Source organism: Pelophylax lessonae (genome assembly GCF_965119305.1).
Source record: "Pelophylax lessonae genome assembly, chromosome: 6".
Classification (NCBI taxonomy): domain Eukaryota; kingdom Metazoa; phylum Chordata; class Amphibia; order Anura; family Ranidae; genus Pelophylax; species Pelophylax lessonae.
In genome coordinates this window covers 72,483,228-72,502,092 of record NC_138773.1, presented here as the reverse complement: position 1 = coordinate 72,502,092, position 18,865 = coordinate 72,483,228, and the positions used below count along the sequence as shown (strand labels likewise).

Here is an 18,865-nt window from a genome sequence, read left to right as displayed (position 1 = left end):
TTTGCCACAAGTTCCGGGAAATATATATATATATATATATATTTTTTTTTTTTTTACACAAAGTTGTCAGTAAATGATATATTGCTCACACATGCCATGGGTATATGTGAACTGACACCCCAAAATACATTCTGCTGCTTCTCCTGAGTATAGGGATACCCCATGTGTGAGACTTTTTTGCAGTCTAGCCGAGTACAGGACCCCGAAAACCAATCATCGCCTTCAGGCTTTCCAAGGGCGTAAATTGTTGATTTCACTCCTGACTACCTATCACAGTTTTGGAGGCCATGAAATGCCAAGACAGCACAACCCCCCCCCCCAAATGACCCCTTTTCGTAAAGTAGACACCCTGAGCTATTTGCAGAGAGGCATGTTGAGTGTTTTGCAGATCTCACTTTTTGTCACAAAGTTTTGGAAATTGAAAAAAGAGGAAAAAAAATGCATTTTCCTGTTTTTTCTTCATTTTCCAAAAAAAATTAGAGCTGCAAAATACTCACCATGCCTCTCAGCAAATAGATTGGAGTGTCTACTTTGCAAAATGGGGTCATTTGGGGGGGGTTTGTGCAATCTTGGCTTTTTATGGACTTCAAAAGTGTGATAGGTAGTAAGGAGTGAGATCAACAATTTACGCCCTTAGAAAGCCTAAAGGTGCGCATTGGTTTTCCGGGTCCTGTACGCAGCTAGACTGGCAAAAAGTCTCACACATGGGGTATCATTGTACTCAGGAGAAGCAGCAGAATGTATTTTGGGGTGTCATTTCACATATACCCATGGCCTGTGTGAGCAATATATCATTTACTGATAACTTTGTGTAAAAAAATAAAAAAAAATAAAAAAAATTTTTTTCCTCGAAACTTGTGGCAAAATATAAACTATTCCATGGACTCACCATACTTCTCAGCCAGTAGCTTGGAGTGTCTACTTTGCAAAATGGGGTCATTTGGGGGGGTTTTGTGCCATCTTGAAATTTCAGGGCCTCTGAAACTGTGACAGGTAGTCAGGGGTAAAATCAGCAATTTACGCCATTAGAAAACCTGAAGATGTGGATTGGTTTTCGGGGGCGCGTACACAGCTAGGCTCCCAAAAAGTCTCACACATGTGGTATCCCTGTACTCAGGAGAAGCAAAAGAATGTATTTTGGGGTGTCATTTCACATATTCCCATGGCATGCATGAGCAATATATCATTTAGTGACAACTTTCTGTAAAAAAACAACAAAAAAAAAAAAAATAATAATTTTACCGAAACTTGTGGCAAAATATAAAATACTCCATGGACTCACCATGCCTCTCAGAAAAAAGCTTTGGGTGTCTACTTTTCAAAAAGGGGTCATTAGGGGGGTGTTTGAACAGTCCCGGCATTTTATGCTCAATCTTATCCACACATCACCCACTCTTCTAACCACTTGAAAACCAAGCCTTTTCTGTGCCTTTTTGTTTACATGAAAAAATATTTTTTTTTTACTAGAAAATTACTTTGAACCCCCAAACATTATATATTTTTTTAAAGCAGAGGCCCTATAGAATAAAATGGTGGATGTTGCAAATTTTTTTGTCACACGGTATTTGCGCACAGATTTTCCAAACGCAATTTTTGCGAAAAAAATACATTTTTTTTTAATTTATTGCACAAATACACTATATAATTCCAATTTTTTTGGTAAAATTTAAAAGATGATCTTATGCCGAGTTCATAGACACCTAACATGACATGCTTTAAAAATTGCGCATGCCTGCGCAGCGACAAAAACGTATGTACATTTTTGAAAACCTTTAAAAGTCTCTACAGGTTACCACTTTAGACTTACAGAGGAGGTCTACTGCAAGAATTACTGCACTCGATCTGGCGATCGCGGCGATACCTCACATGCATGCTGCAATTGTGGTTTACATATGACACTAGACCACAGCTTGCGTGCGCCATTGCGCGCAAGCACTGGGGGTAAGGGGGGGGGGCTCAATTTTTTTTTTTTTTCTTTTTTCTTTTGCTTTTTTATGTTATTTTGACACCTTTCCTTTAATTTTTTTTTTTTTAAATCATTTTTATTGTTATCATAGTGAATTTAAATATCCCCTATGATAGCAATCTGTGGTGACAGGTACTCTTTTTTAAAAAAATTGGGGTCTTTTAGACTCTAGATCTCTCCTCTGACCTTAACGCATCTGACCACACCAAAATTGGTGTGATAAAATACTTTCCCAATTTCCCAATGGCCCTGTTTATTTCTGGCGAAACAGAAGTCATAAAATGCTCGTAGCCTCCGGCATCTTAGGCCATAGAGATGATTGGAGCCATTCTCATCTCCAATTAGCTCTATGGTTAGATAATTGAACCACCGGCTGCACTCTCGGGTTAACCGGTGGGACAGGAGAGCCAGAGAAAAACCATGGAAGGCTGCGGAAGGCGGCGGTGGGGGGGGGGGAGGCCCCTCCCACTGCATGTAAAAGCAGTCTAGCGGCCAATTACCTGCTAGAATTGCTTTTACATGTAAGCCGACCGCTGGCTGTAAAAAACGATACCAAGATGATGCCTAAATCTGCAGGCATCATCCTGGTATAACCACTCAAAGTCCAGCAACGTACCAGTACATTGCTGGTCCTTGTTTGGCATATAGGTTTTTTTTTTTTTCATGCAGCCTGTGGGCTGAACGGAAAAAAAGAGAACCTATCAGAAATCAGCACAGGAATAATGCGTAGTATTACTCATCATTAACCGCCCAAACAACCACCCACTGAATTTAATGATGGGTATACACGACACTATCCACGTATACCAAAATAGGATTTTAACTGCAGTGCTGAAATCAGAAAATCACCACAGCTGCTATCAGCAAAGGTATCCATATATGCTGAGCGCAAACGCTGTTTGTGTCAGAATATATAAAATCAATGCGTGGTAGCCGACGAGGGACCTGCAAGAGAAACAGGTCACAAAAGAATGAAAAAACAAACAAAGGACATTGAAAAAAAGTATAGTAGGAAGGAGTAGAAGGACATATAAAATGACTGACAACAACAGTTTTTGGATCTTCATCATTAACCGCCCAAACAACCACCCACTGAATTTAATGATGGGTATACACGGCGCTATCCACGTATACCAAAATAGGATTTTAACTGCAGTGCTGAAATGAGAAAATCACCACAGCTGCTATCAGCAAAGGTATCCATATATGCTGAGCGCAAACACTGTTTGTGTCAGAATATATAAAATCAATGCGTGGTAGCCGTCAAGTACCTGCAAGAGAAACAGGTCACAAAAGAATGAAAAAACAAACAAAGGACATTGAAAAAAGTATAGTAGGAAGGAGTAGAAGGACATATAAAATTACTGACACCACAACAGTTTTTGGATCCTTTTATTTTTCTTTCTAACTGTTCCTTTACTTCTTGATTTGGGAGGGACTGCGATCTTCTGCGATCTTCTCTTCCAGCTTGGGTCTCTCAAAATGTCGATGGACATCCAACATCCTTCGAGACCCTGTGTTTATGTGCCCTACACTGTGTCGTGCTGTACCCTACGCTAATAATCCACTAGTGTATGGTAGCGCTCGAAACATTCCCCGATGCAGAGACCAGGTTGGTCAGGACATTTGGGACAATAATAACGGGTGTCACGCCTAAATCCGCGCTTGCTACAGACACGACATCTTCTTTGGGGCCATCTTTGGGTAGGGGTACTCGGGAGGACATGTGAAAAATGCCTCTCATGCAGCCGGCTCACTGCATCTGGAAGGGGAAGTTGGGCAGGCATGCCTCCTGGGTACAGGTAGGCAAGGATGATCTCTTCCTGGAATTCCCGGAAAGATCCAGTTCGTCCTGACGCCCTGTATAGGACAAAGGCGTTCAGCATAGCCAATTGGTATAGGTAAACAGACACTTTTTTGTACCAGCGTCTGGCTTTACGGGCAACTAAATACGGCGCCAAAAGCTGGTCGTTAAGGTCCACCCCTCCCATATTAAGGTTATATTCGTGGACACAGAGGGGTTTCTCCATAACGCCAGTTGCCGTAGGAATTTGGATCGTCGTGTCTGGGCGAAGGGAGGACAGAACATAAACATCCCGTGTATCCTTCCACTTCACCGCAAGTAATTTGTCCGTTTTCAAGCAGGCTCTCGCCCCCCGACTAAGACGGGAATCTACAAGCCGTTGGGGGAAGCCCCGGCGATTAGGTCGCACGGTGCCACATGCGCCAATTTGCAAATCGAGAAGGTGACTAAATAGTGGCACGCTTGTATAAAAATTGTCCACGTACAAATGGTACCCCTTTCCGGATAAGGGTGACACCAAGTCCCAAACGATCTTACCGCTGCTCCCTATGTAGTCTGGGCAGTTGGGGGGCTCCACACAGCTATCTTTTCCCTCATAGACCCGGAAACTAACTGTATAGCCTGTGGCCCTGTCACACAATTTATACAGTTTGACCCCGTACTTGGCACGCTTGCTGGGGAGGTACTGTTTCATAGCAAGGCGGCCAGTAAATTTAATCAGGGACTCGTCAACGCAGACAACTTGTTCGGGGGTAAACAAGGCTGCAAACCGCTGATTGAAGTGGTCTATGAGGGGCCGAATTTTGTGGAGCCGATCGTATGCAGGGTCTCCCCGAGGACGACAGAGTTCATTGTCGCTGAAATGCATAAATCGCAGAATTTGCTCGTATCTCGTCCTGGACATAGAGGCAGAGTACATGCGCATATGGTGAACTGGGCTAGTGGACCAATATAGCCGCAATTCACTCTGTTTAGTTATGCCCATGTGGAGGGAAAGGCCCAGAAAGATCTTAAATTCGGAAACCGTTATAGGTTTCCAGCCGAATTGTCTGGCAAGGGGTGAATTTGGGTTGGCGGCGATGAACTGTTGTGCATATAAATTTGATTGATCCACAATAGATCTGTAAAGATCTTCCGTGAAGAACAGCTCAAAAAAGTTCAGGGGCGTAAAACCAGCTGTCTCCACGTGGATTCCAGGTTGGGCGGTGAATGGGGGAAGTACTGGCGCTGTAGTATCAGTGGGTTGCCAATTAGGAAATGCCAGCGCATCAGGGAGGGCACTATGGGCTCTACGGGCCTGTCTTCGAATACGCGGTGGCCGCGGGCCACTACTTGTGCTAGCCACCGCACCAGCTTCAACTGCACTTAGGGGACTCGCCACGTCACCAGGTCTTACTGCAGTGCTGGTTGTACTAGGTCCAGGTTGTACTAGGCCGCTGGCGCTTGCCAGGTCGCCAGAAGGATGAGCGGCACTAGTACCCACACTCTGCTCCATACGAGCACCCTGCGATTCCTGCATCACAACAACTTCAGAATGGGGTCGGGTACGCCTGGGTCTAACAGGGACCCATCTGTCGTCGGAGCTATCTGTCAGGGAGCCGCTGCCGTCATCAGGTTCATATACTGACACTAATTCGGTCATTGTAGCTTCCCCTTCGCTATCAGATGACTCGGTCAGCATAAAACTGATAAGCTCTTCATCCCTGTACGAACGTTTGGTCATTTTGGTAACTAAATTTACTCGTACAGTGATGCGACTCACAGGTAATAAAAGCACCTGGTTGTCGAAGATTATTTCAAGCGCTACAAAAAAAAACTGCTAATGCTAGCAGGGATCAGGCCTGACTCTGCTAACACAGCGGTTTTGTGTCTTGTGTTTTTTTGCAAGTGACAGTAATCTATTGATTACTACACTTGCCTGGGTGAAAGGGTTAAACGCAGGTGCTGGCCGGAATCAGTACTGATCGTGCAAACACCGCGTTTTGGGAACCCTAAACTATGGGGGCGCTAGTATAGTTCTGATCAGATCAGATATTGATCTGTTCAAACACTATACTAAAAATGGAAGTGTAGGTGCGTGCGTGCGTGCGTGCGTGCGTGCGTGCGTGTGTGGCAATCAAGGGGTTACTTCTAGACTATGCGCTGGGGATCTGGGGGGGGTGGCGGGGACCCTAAACCTCCTTTGGGAAAGAAACTAGCTAGCTAGCGCAACCTCAAGTCACAATGACACCAATACAAAATACAGTAAAAACAGTATATTATGTGTGTATTAGTGCTAATGTGACAGAGGGTGTAGGGGTTAACGGGATGTGATCAGGGGGGGATCAGGGGTTTAAATCTTTATTGGAAGGGACTGGCGGGTATCCTAAGGATAAAAGGAACGGTGGCAAGCGCTAAACCTGGTCACAAGTCACACTTATACGGGTATATAGAAAATGCTATATACTGTATACAGTGTGCGTTGTGGTAGGGGGTGTAGGGGTGATCAGGAGGGGATCAGGGGATTAAATCTTTATTGGGCGGGTGGCGGGGACCCTAAACCTCCTTGGGACACAAACTTACTCGCCTGCGCTAATTCTGATCACAATGACACTAATACAAAAATACAAAAACACAGTATATTACGTTTGTATTAGTGCTGATGTGACAGAGGGTGTAGGGGTTAACTAGCGGTGATCAGGGGGGGATCAGGTGGGATCAGGGGCTTAAATCTTTATTAGGGGGGGGTGGCGGGTAATTCAAGTGGAAAAAGGGGGGTCGCAAGCGCTAGACCTGACCACAAATCACACTTATACGGGTATATAGCAAAATGCTATATACTGTATACGGTGTGTGTTATGGCAGGGGGTGTAGGGGTGATCAGGGGGGGGTCAGGGGCTTAAATCTTTATTGGGCGGGTGGCGGGGACCCTAAACCTTCTTGGGACAGAAACTTAGTCGCCTGCGCTAATTCTGATCACAATGACACTAATACAAAAATACAATAACACCGTATATTGCGTTTGTATTAGTGCTGATGTGACAGAGGGTGTAGGGGTTAACGGCGGTGATCAGGGGGGGGTCAGGGGAGATCAGTGGGTTAAATCTTTATTAAGGGGGGGTGGGGGGTAATTTGAGTGGAAAAGGGGGGGTCGCAAGTGCTACACCTGTTCACAAATCACACTTATACAGGTATATAGGTATATGCTATATGCTGTATATAGTGTGTGTTGTGTCAGGTGCTGTAGGGGTTAATTGGGGGGGCGATCGGGGGTGAAATGTGCCTATCTAACTGTGTGTGGGTGTGCTTGGTGCAGTACTCACAGTAAGATGTGCTCTCCTCTCACGCTGGATCCAAAAAGACCGTTGTGGGGGGAGGGCACATCTCCTCTAAGCCTGTGTTTACATTTCACAGGCTTAGAGGATGATCTGATTGGGCAGGACCGATCAACAGGTCCAGACCAAAAATGATTGGCCTGGACCTGATGACTGATCGGTTCTGAACCCCATCGAGTCATCATCGGCGGCGGGGACACGCGGGAGCGCGCACAGGGCCGGCAAATTGTGCTGACGTAGGCCTACGTCAGTTTGCCTGGCCGGGGCTGAGTGCCGACGTAGATCGTCGTGCGCCGGTCGTAAAGTGGTTAATTTAAATATATCATTTAACCTCTTTACCACCAGCCACTGTGCTGCTACTGCGGCACAGTGGCTTGTTATTGTCCAGCGACGTAGACCTACGTCGCTGGACTCCTCCCCTTGTAGGCGGTGCTCGCGTGCCGCCGGAGGCGCGCTCCTGCTGTTTTCATTCACAGCGGGAGTTGGGCCAGGGGAGGAGCGGCGGTGATCGCCGCCGCTCTTCCCCGATCGTCGGGGAATATAGTTTGGAGATCCGCCCACCTGTGTAAACAGAGCGGGCGGATCTCCTAAGTGACAGGGAGTGACAGATCGGAGTGTTCAGCATAGCTGAACATCCGATCTGTCCCTGGCTCACTCAGTCACCTCCCCCCACACATGTCAGTAAGCACCAGGCATACATTAACCCCTCCCTCTCCAATAAAATTAACCCCTTCCCTGCCAGTGTCATTTTTACAGTAACAGTGCATATATATAGCACTGATTACTGCAGTAATGTCACTGGTACCCCCAAAAGTGTCAAAAATGTCAGTCAAGGATCCGATCTGTCCGCCGCAATGTCGCAGTCCCGCAAAAAAAAAATCGCAGATCGCCGCCATTATTCGTTAAAAAAAAACCACCAAAAATGACAGAAATCTTTCCCTTAGTTAGTAAACGCAATAACTTTTGCGCAAACCAATCAAAATACGCTTATTGTGATTTTTTTTTTATCAAACATAGGTAGCAGAAAACAAATTGGCCAAAAATTTTAAAAAAATTAGATTTTTACTTTTTGGGAGGAATTTCATATAAAAAAAATTTAAAAATATTGTTATTTTTTCAAAATAAACACTCTTTTTTTGTTTATAGCGCAAAAAGTAAAAATCACACAGGTGATCAAATACCACCAAAAGAAAGCTCTGTTTGTGGGAAAAAAAGGACGTAAATTTCGTTTGGGTACGGTGTCGCACAACCGCGCAATTGTCAGTTAAAGTCGCACAGCGCCGAATCGCAAAAAGTGGCCTGGATGTAAGACAGCAAAATCCTCCGGTGGTAAAGTGGTTAAATAAAAGTATGAAACCAGAAATGATCTAAAATGGACTTTTATTACTTGATCACTTTGAATTGCACAAATCTACATGACATAAGTACAGGGAGTTTCATTGCCCCTATGGGAATTGTTTAATGAAAATGCAGTCAATTATTGGGATAAAATACTCCAAGCAGTAGAACTATCTCCTGCAGTATGTTAACAGACCACTGGGTGTCACTGTGCTTGTCTCTACACTCCTCTGCATGCGCCTTCTCAGCCCTTGATAGCTGTTAACAGATAAACACTAGAGGGCGACATTTTATATCAGCTATGACACATTTGTACCCGCTTGGCGGCCATTTTGGCGTAGTCGCCCGCCTTGATTTTCATTGTAAAAAGTCTTCGGATAAATGGCTTCCTGCGGCGCGGCTCTGTAGACACTGGAGTACACACATGATGTTCAGTTCTTGGCTAGATAGGAATCACTTTCAATACTGAGACCCCGCTATATCTTCTTATATACACCGGACAGGGTGAGCCGTGTCACCTGTGTGACTGCAGGACCTGCCTGCTCTGCCTTGTGCAGTACTGGAAGGTGAGCCTCTTCCATACAGATGGGCTTGGCCCACTAAGTGCAGGGAACCCAACAGAAATGAACTTTAACCTCTCTAAGGTGCTGAAATCTGATGCATCCTCCCTCCCTAAAGTAGTACATTGGGGGGGGACCTACAGTGGTTCACCCATTAGACAACACCTTACCACTTCTGGATCTGAAGATTTTCCCCCTTAAAGCGGAGTTCCACCCATTTTAATAAGTTTAGATGTACGTAATCCCCTTTAAAAATACTTTTACCAATGGAAACTATTTTTTTTTTTTTGCAAGGAAATACCTTTTTTTTCTTCTTTATTCATCCGCACTTCCGGGTCCGGCCGCCTATAGGCGATTCGCAAGGGCTGCTGGGATGTATCCATTATTACACCGGCACCAGCTGTACTCAGGGATGTATTGCTTGGAGTCCGCGCTCCGCCCCGCCTCCTCTCAGTGAGCTCTACGGGATGTAATGCTTTGAGCCTGCGCTCACTGAGAGGAGGCGGGGCGGAGCGCGGACTCCAAGCAATACATCCCTGAGTACAGCTGGTGCCGATGTAATAATGCAAGATTTCGTCACTAGGCGATTCGCAAGGGCTGCTGGGATACATCCCAGCAGCCCTTGCGAATCGCCGAGTGACGTAATCGCCTATACGTCACGGACTCGGAAGTGCGAATGAATGAAGAAGAAAAAAAGGTATTTCCTTGCAAAAAAAAAAATAGTTTCCATTGGTAAAAATATTTTTAAAGAGTATTACGTACATCTAAACATATTAAAATGGGTGGATCTCCACTTTAATGACCAGGTACATTTTTGTGATTCGGCACTGCGTTACTTTAACAGACAATTGTGTGGTCGACACTGTACCCAAATAAAATTGATGTCCTTTTTTCCCCACAAACGAAGCATTCTTTTGGTGGTATTTGATCACCAGTGTGATTTTTATTTTTTGCGCTATAAACAAAAAAGGAGCGACAATTCTGAAAAAAAAACAAAAACAATATTTATCACTTTCTGTTATATAACATTCCCAAAAAGAAAAAAATCGGATTTTTTCATCATTTTAGGCCAATTTGTATTCTGCTACATATTTTTGCTAAAAAAAAAAAAAAAAAAAAATCCCCATAGGCGTATATATTGATTGGTTTGCGCAAAAGGTATTGCGCCTACAAACTAGGGGGAGGATTTATGTCATTTTTATTTATTTATTTATTTATTTTTTCTAGTAATGGCGGCGATCATCGATTTTTAGCGGGACTGCGACATTGTGGCAGACAGACAAGACCCCTTACTGACATTTTTGACACTTTTGGGGGGACCAGTAACATTACTACAGTAGTCAGTGCAAAAAATATGCACTGTTACTGTACTAAGGACACTGGCAGGGAAGGGGTTAACCCAGGGGCGATCAAAGGGTTAAATGTGAGCCTAGGGGGTGTTTTCTAACTGGGGTGGGAGGGTGGGCTTGTAATATCAACACAGAGACCTGTGTTCCTAAATTGCAGGAACACAGGGGCTCTGTGTTGATAGGAGAGAGAACAATGGTCTGCTGTGTTTACAAAAGCAGACCACTGTTCTCTCTTCACGGGAAGCGATCGCGGGTGCCCGGCGGGAATAGCAGCTGGTCCCGCGTCTCGGCTTCCCCTCTGACGAGTGGGCGCATGCCTCTGGCCTCCCAAGATCGCTCCCGCAAACTGCCGTACAGCTATGGTGGTTCGCGGGAACCTGCCACCGTATAACTATAAGTACAAATCTTCAGCGCGGTCTTTGCATGCCGCCATCTTGGATTCGGGAGTCGGCTGTGACTTTCTGATCAGGCACAGCATGTGTGAGATCACAGGAGACAGTTCTGCAGTCTCCTGGATAGTGAATCGAGTCTAAATCCACCTTAGCTATCCAGCCAGAAAGTTGTCAAAACTGACAGCCAATCATAGACAGTCGAAGCATTACACGCCCCTTCAATACCGATGGGTTGGGGAATGCCTCCGCTGTCTATGATTGGCTATCGGCTTTGACAGCTTCCTGGCGGGTTCTGACTCATGTTCAAACACGGCTGAGCTCCTCCCTACTCTTTGGATGTGTGATGTATCCCAGCAGGTGGGGGGTTGGGGCACACCCAGCAAATGTCATCCTTGCCTAGGCAAGAAATAAGGAAGTGGGAGCATGTACTTTATGGAGAAACATATAGTGGGGAAATTAATTATTTTATCCCCTGCAGATTTTGTAAGTTTACCCACTTACAAAGAAATGAAGGGTCTATAAATGTTATCATAGGTGTATTTTACCACTTGCCCACCACCAACAGTACATATACTGCAGCAGGTCGGATCTGTCCCATAAAAAAGGACATAACTGTACATCGCCTCACGGGCCGCGAGTGGGGGCCATCCCCCACACAGTAAGAAAGCACCCCCTAGGGACACATCTAAACATTTGATCGCTATTGGCTGTGGACACGGGCCAGCATGGACACCCTGACTGGCCTACAGCTATGTAGCCCCATACACAACAAACCGCTGTGTATTCTGACATCTTTATATCAGAAGAAGCATTACCTTTTTCAACAATTTAAGCTACAATGGCTCTTCTATTGGATCGGACCATGACCCTGTCACTCGTTTGCTGGTTTTCCTTCCTTGGACCACTTGGGGTAAGTCCTAACCAGTGCAGACTGGGACACATCCCACAAGACCTGCAGTTATGGAGTTGTTCTGACCCAGTCGTCTGGCCATTACAATTTGGCCTTTGTCCAAGTCGCTTAAATCCTTACGCCTGCCTATTTTTTATGCTTTCAACACATCAACTTCAGGGACAACATGTTCACTTGCTGCCTAATATATCCCACCCACTTTCAGATGCCATTGTAACAAACTAATCAATGTTTTTCACTTTACCTGTCAGTGGTCATAATGTTATGGCTGATCGGTGTAGCTTTACAGCGGCCAAGTGTGTGATTACCTGCTCCTCCTGCTGCATGCAGTGGTTCCTCCCTATGGCTCGTACATCCTGTAGTGAAACAGCCAGAGGAGCTACAGATCGGTCACTAACCTGGGCAATGCAGAACATATGATCTGAAAAAAATAAATAAAAGCATTAGTGGAGGTGACCTTTATTTAATCACTTCAGCCCTGGAAGGTTTTACCCCCTTAATGACCAGGCCTTTTTTTGCGATACGGCACTGCGTTGCTTTAACTGACAATTGCGCAGTCGTGCGACGCTGTACCCAAATAAAATTGATGTCTTTTTCCCACAAATAGAGATTTCTTTTGGTGGTATTTGATCACCTCTGCGTTTTTTATTTTTTGCGCTATAAACAAAAAATACACAATTTCGAAAAAAAAAAAAATATATATATTTTTTACTTTCTGCTATAAAACATTCCCAATAATTTTTTTTTTTTAAAATCTAATTTATTCAATAATTTAGGGCAATATGTATTCTGCTACATATTTTTGGTACAAAAAAATCCTAATAAGCGTATGTTGATTGGTTTGCACAGAAGTTATAGCGTCTACAAACTATGGAATACATTTATGAACTTTTTTTTTTTTTTTATTGTTTTTACTAGTAATGGTGGTGATCAGCGATTTTTAGTGGGACTGCGACATTGCAAAGAACTAATCTGACACTAATTGACACTTTTTGGGGACCAGTGACACCAATACAGTGATCACTGCTAAAACAAAATGCACTGTTACTGTATAAATGACACTTGCAGGGAAGGGTTAACACTAGGGGCAATCAAGGGGTTAAATGTGCTCCTAAGGAGTGTTTTCTAACTGTGGGGCGAGTAGATGTACTGGAGGAAAAGAGAGATCTGTGTTTTAGCTGAGCTGAAATACAAGATCTCTCTTTTCTTCCCTGACAGAACAGAGGTCTGCCTTGTTTACATTCTGCCGTTCCGCTGAACAATCGGCCAGTCCTGGTGGCCATTGCGGCTGCTGGACCCGCTGATTGGCTCCCACTATGAAATTTCATGCGCAAAATCACGTACATGTACAAGACTTTGCACAGCCAGGCTGCTGCGGCAGGCGGTCCAGAAGTGGTTAAACAGTCCCCCCCCGGCCGTCATTTGTCTATAGGTTGGGCGGGACATTTGTCGTTCCGGGTGGACGTCATATGATGTTCTCCTGGAACAAGCCTTGAGCTCACGCCGTGAGCCACACTGCAATGCAATCTGTCATTGACTGTGTCCACTGGACACAGCCGTTGACGGATCACTGTACCAGGCCACTGACAGTACCATGTGATTGCTGTGACCAATCACAGCAGAGCACATGACAATTGTAAACCATTGCCATTCATTGTGTACAATGGTGTTGCAAGCTGTGATTGGTCACAGTGATCACATGATACAGACAGGGCCAATCACAGCCCATCTGTACCATGTGATTAGCTGTGGCCAATCACAGTTACTTACAACAATACACACTGAATGAATTAATTTAATTGAATAAAAATGGTTGCTTATTTAAGGGAAATTCACTGGTATAAGCAATCAAATTGTGTAAAAAGAAAAAAAAATCCTTTTTAAGTACAATGTTACTATGGTAACACTGTATTGCTTTGGTCACAGTGTGTTAAAAAAAGAAAAATCATAAAGAAAAAAAAAATGTAATAAAAGGAAAAAAAAATTTGAAAAAAAATGATTACAGTTTTTTTTTTTACATACTATCACCAATCAGTGTCCCTGATCACCGTCACGCCAGTAGTATGAGGACATTGTACTGCATTGGTAACAGTATGTTAAAAAAATTGTGAAAAAAGCAATTTTACAAAAAAATTACAACTTCAAAAAACTCGCAATGCATCTTACTAAATACATTGAACTGTCTAATTTTCAAAAAGGGGTCATTTGGGGGTATTTGTACTCTTCTGGTGTTTCTGGGACTCAAGAAATGAGATAGGCCGTCAGTACATCAGGATTGATCAGTTTTCAGATCTATCCCATAGTTTCTGGACTCTATAACTTTCCTACAGACTAAATAATATACAATGATTTGGGTTATTTTCACCAACGAAATGGAGCAGAATATAGTTTTGCCTAAATTTACAAAGAAAGATTATTTATTTGCAAAATTTTATAACCGAAACGAAGAAACATTTTTTTTTTTTTTTTAAATATTCGCTCTTTTTTCGTTTATTTAGCAAAAAATAGAAAACCCAGTGGTGATTAAATACCAACTAAAGAAAGCTCTTTGTGTGAAAAAAAAAATGCTAAAAATGTCATATGGGTACAGTGTTGCATGACCATGGCTTTGTCATTCAAAGTGTGACAGCGCTGAAGGCTGAAAATTGGCCTGGGCAGGAAGGAGGTGATAGTGGGCTGAAGGACACCGGAAGTTGCAGGTCTTGGCTTTCCTGTAAAAGTACGTTCGTTCTCTCTCTCACTTTCTGTATTGCTGACAACGGTTTTACCAGAGAGGAAGTGATGGAGAAACTGCAACAGGGACGCTGACAGAGGTGCAAATTTGACATTTTTTTCCGTCTGCTGCTGTTGAAAAGTTCCCTTTATTTCCTGCCTTGTAAAATGTCATCAGGACAGGTAGTATGGGCAATCTCCCTAATGCCTCGTACACACGCAACGATTATCGGCCGACCGATCGTCCGTCTTTTGTCCAGTGTTGTTGTGTTGGTTGAAATGTGCTCTAGACTGCACACGAATTTTCTCGGCCAACAAAAACCAACTTCAGAAGTGATGTCATGTGCTGGTTTACTTTCCGTGTGTTTTTTCTTCTCTGAGCATGCCCAGTCTTGCTCATCAGATTTTTGTCTGCCAAAATCTGTACTGACTGACGGAAAATCGCCCGTTCTGTTGATGGCCAACAAAAATTTTATAGCATGCACACCAGATTTTATTCGGCCGAAAAGTCGCAGTCGGTTGTCGAAAGCAAAAATATAAACAGTAAACAGTGCAGCGCTCTAAAACTAATAAAACACAATGGAATAAAATCGCAGCTAAAAATCACAGATAAAACACAAAAGCAAAAGTCCATCTAAAAGAGCCAGATCAGAGGTCGGGTAAGAAGTAATAGGTGTAGTAGTCCTTATAAGGTGCAAAGATTTCTAATGAATTCCCGAGGAGCCAGGTGCAGATAGCAGAAGACACACACACTCCCTCCACCTTCCAGAGTGGCCTCTCACCTTATTAAGGTTTTACACGGGCATTGTAAACATAGACACATCACCAACTCCAACCTCTTGACAATCCTTCCGGTTATCAATGAAGGAAAACCAATCTGTAGTAAGCATGAACCTACACAGCTTCGTACTGCACACTCCTGGATGTCTCTCCGATGATGTAGTACTTACTGTACTTCTCAGGTGGTCCGCCACGCACACAGAGCCCAGCAAGGTGTAACGTTCTTTGTTCCGTAGGATCTGCTCTCCAGGTGTGTCTTGGCTTTTCTAAGCTGAGAAAGGGACGCTCTCCTGGGAAGTCATTCTTCCAGCCAGCTCCCTGGAAGGAAGGACAGCACTTCCAAGACGATGACTGAAGCCTCTTTTGGAGGCTTCAGTCATCGTCTTGGAAGTGCTGTCCTTCCTTCCAGGGAGCTGGCTGGAAGAATGACTTCCCAGGAGAGCGTCCCTTTCTCAGCTTAGAAAAGCCAAGACACACCTGGAGAGCAGATCCTACGGAACAAAGAACGTTACACCTTGCTGGGCTCTGTGTGCGTGGCGGACCACCTGAGAAGTACAGTAAGTACTACATCATCGGAGAGACATCCAGGAGTGTGCAGTACGAAGCTGTGTAGGTTCATGCTTACTACAGATTGGTTTTCCTTCATTGATAACCGGAAGGATTGTCAAGAGGTTGGAGTTGGTGATGTGTCTATGTTTACAATGCCCGTGTAAAACCTTAATAAGGTGAGAGGCCACTCTGGAAGGTGGAGGGAGTGTGTGTGTCTTCTGCTATCTGCACCTGGCTCCTCGGGAATTCATTAGAAATCTTTGCACCTTATAAGGACTACTACACCTATTACTTCTTACCCGACCTCTGATCTGGCTCTTTTAGATGGACTTTTGCTTTTGTGTTTTATCTGTGATTTTTAGCTGCGATTTTATTCCATTGTGTTTTATTAGTTTTAGAGCGCTGCACTGTTTACTGTTTATATTTTTGCTACCCAGGTTTTGTTTCTGTGCCTGTTTTTAGTGTCCAGCTGCTATCTGTTAGGGTTGAGCGCTGATATTTCTTACCATTTGGTTGTCGAAAGCATCATACTAACAAGCCGAAAATCGGCCGATCGGACGTTGGCCAAAAATTCACGGCCAACTATCGATGCGTGTGTACGAGGCATAACAGAGCCCTTAATTGCATTAAAAACCTAACAAGGGTTCTTATCGTTCCCCACTCTATCAAAAATAAAAAAAAGTTTTGGGTGGATAAACACGCCCACCAAAAGGTATAATTTTAGTCATCTCAGGTAATTCTTCTTACGCAATTTTCCTCTACTTACAGAAAAAGCGTGCGACTATGGCAAAGCGTCACATGCCTGCTGCCGAAGTTGTAGTGCAGATCTCAGACTCTGCCTCTAGCGGAGGAGATTCTGATGAGTTCATTCCAGATCACAATCACGAGGAATCCTCAGATGTCTTCAGCAATGCGGAATATGAGCCCCTGCGCAAAAAAACAAAACACGGAGACACGGTGAAGCTTCAAAGCCATGTAGAGGATACACATACAGACTGTAGCAATGTTTCTCAACAAACATTTAGGGATGTTGCATGCGATGATGGACAGTCAGAGCCTCTGTTTAATTGGACAGTGCCTAATGTGATTCAACCTGTGCTGCCTCCTTTCACAGCAACTTGGGGATGTAGGGTTAATACTGATGGTTTTTTACCCATTAACTATTTCCAGTTGTTCCTGGATGATGAGTTCTTTGAGAACGTCGTCAAACAAACCAACTGTTACGCAGAGCAGTATTTTTTGGAACAAGAAAAAGAAAAGGATGGTAGTCCTGAATCCAGCCAGTGGACACCAACCAATCTCCCTGAGATGCGAAAGTTTTGGGGTCTCACTCTAAACATGGGCATTGCCCAGAAGCCGAGTATTGAGTCCTACTGGTCTGCAGAGCATCCACTTCCCAACCCTATTTTTGTGGCTACAACAAGCCTTAATAGATTTTTGCTGTTGCAGAAGTTTTTGCATTACAATGATAATACGTTAGCTCTACCTCCAGACCATCCTCAATTTGACGATATGTTTAAGGTGCGGCCTGTTCTTACCCACCTGCTGAAGAGGTTTCAAGAGGTCTACATCCCAGGGCAAAATCTAGTGGTAGATAGGTCTTTGCTCAGTTATAAAGGCCCTATAGTCTGCAGGGAATATTTTACCAAGGATGAAAAGTTTTGTAAACTACATAGACTCTGTGAAAGCTCGACCGGTTACACCTATCGATTTAGGGTTTGCGTTAACAAGGTTCCTGACCTGAATTCATCTGAATGCTCTTTGGACTTTGGTATCAGTGAGAAAATTGTAGACGACCTTGTGCATCCTCTCTACAACCAAGGCTACCACTTGTACATGAACCAAACATACTGCAGTCCTGCTTTGTTCAGGTTGCTGTACACTAAGGGAACATTGGCGTGTGGAACAATCTGTCCTTCTAAGAAGGGGTTTCCACGAGAACTCAAGATTAAAAAGCAGAAGAAAGGTGAAACCATCTTACAGCGCTGTGAAGAACTTCTCGCTGTGAAATACAAAGGAAGCAAAGATCATCTGCTTCTGACAACGATACACGATGAAAGCACGTTTGCCTTTGCCATGGAGGTGGAACAAAATGTCACCAAACCAAAGTGTCTCTTAGACTACAACTACTACATGGCCGGAGTGGAAAGGTCAGGGCAAATGTTGGAACCATTTATTGCTTATCATAGGGGCATGGTGTGGTATAAAAAGTTAGTACTTTATTTGGTTCAGCTCTCTATGTTCAATGCCTATGTGGTGTATCACCAAACAACTTCTGAGAAGCGCCTCTCTTTTCTAAAGTTTCAAGAATCAATCATAAAAAGCCTTCTTGATAATGATCACTTTAGTGTTGCTGTGGCAGAGTCGGAAGTGGAGGAAAGACTAGTTGGGAGGCACTTTCCTGAATTGATACCTCCAACCACAAAAGCACACCCGGCAAGGAGGTGTCGGGTGTGTGCTCGGCATGGATTTCGTAGAGAAACACGTTACTACTGCCCGGATTGCTCCTCGAAGCCAGCGCTTTGTTTACGAACCTGCTTCAAGACTTATCATACAGAAGAAACCTTTTAGTATATGAACTGCAACTGTTGTTCTTTGTCTGAGATGACTGTTTTGTGCGATTTTTAGACCCCGTTCAGACTGCGGCGACACGACTTGGTGGGGCTACCTGTGAAGTCAATGCAAGTCGCCTCCAGGTCGCCCCAAAGTAGTACAGGACCCTTTTTCTAAGTCGGAGCAACTTGTGTCGCTCCTATTAGAATGGGTCCTGTACTATTACATGGCGAGCGACCAAGTCGCCTGACAAGTCGCACTAGTGTGAATGGGGTCTTAGAAGTTATGTTTTTTGATTGTCTTATACAAAAGTTTTATTTTTCTAACATATTTTTATAAAAATGTTTATAACACAGTGTGAAAAGTAAACGCGTAACAGCTCAGAGGTCTACAGTTTAATTCATGCCTATGCTGTATGAGAATATTCTGGATTTCTGTATGATTGGCTCCTACAATGGGATGCATTGTTCTTTTAAATCATAATTCCAAATGCAATCCTAGGTAAAGTGCAGTCATACGTGTTGTGAACTATTTTCTTATTTGAACATTACAATGGTTGCATTCTTACAATAAAAGAAAGCTATAACCCTTCACATTCCCAGCTAGCCTCCACTTTTATTTTTGCTAGTGTCCTCAAG

At 43.9% G+C, this 18,865-nt stretch overlaps 1 protein-coding gene across 1 annotated transcript; it reads left to right on the top strand.

Moving 5' to 3' along the window:
• The first annotated feature begins 8,880 nt into the window (after positions 1-8,880).
• LOC309559234 (piggyBac transposable element-derived protein 4-like) lies at positions 8,881-18,296 on the top strand. Its single transcript, XM_082262452.1, has 2 exons — positions 8,881-8,988; positions 16,443-18,296. Exon 2 carries the CDS (start codon positions 16,458-16,460, stop codon positions 18,243-18,245), a length of 1,788 nt encoding a protein of 595 aa, XP_082118578.1. The 5' UTR covers positions 8,881-8,988; positions 16,443-16,457; the 3' UTR covers positions 18,246-18,296.
• Positions 18,297-18,865: the final 569 nt, after the last annotated feature.

What these genes read in the sequence shown, in the direction of transcription:
- LOC309559234 (XM_082262452.1), top strand. Translation starts at nt 16,458, where the DNA reads ATGGCAAAGCGTCACATGCCTGCTGCCGAAGTTGTAGTGCAGATCTCA.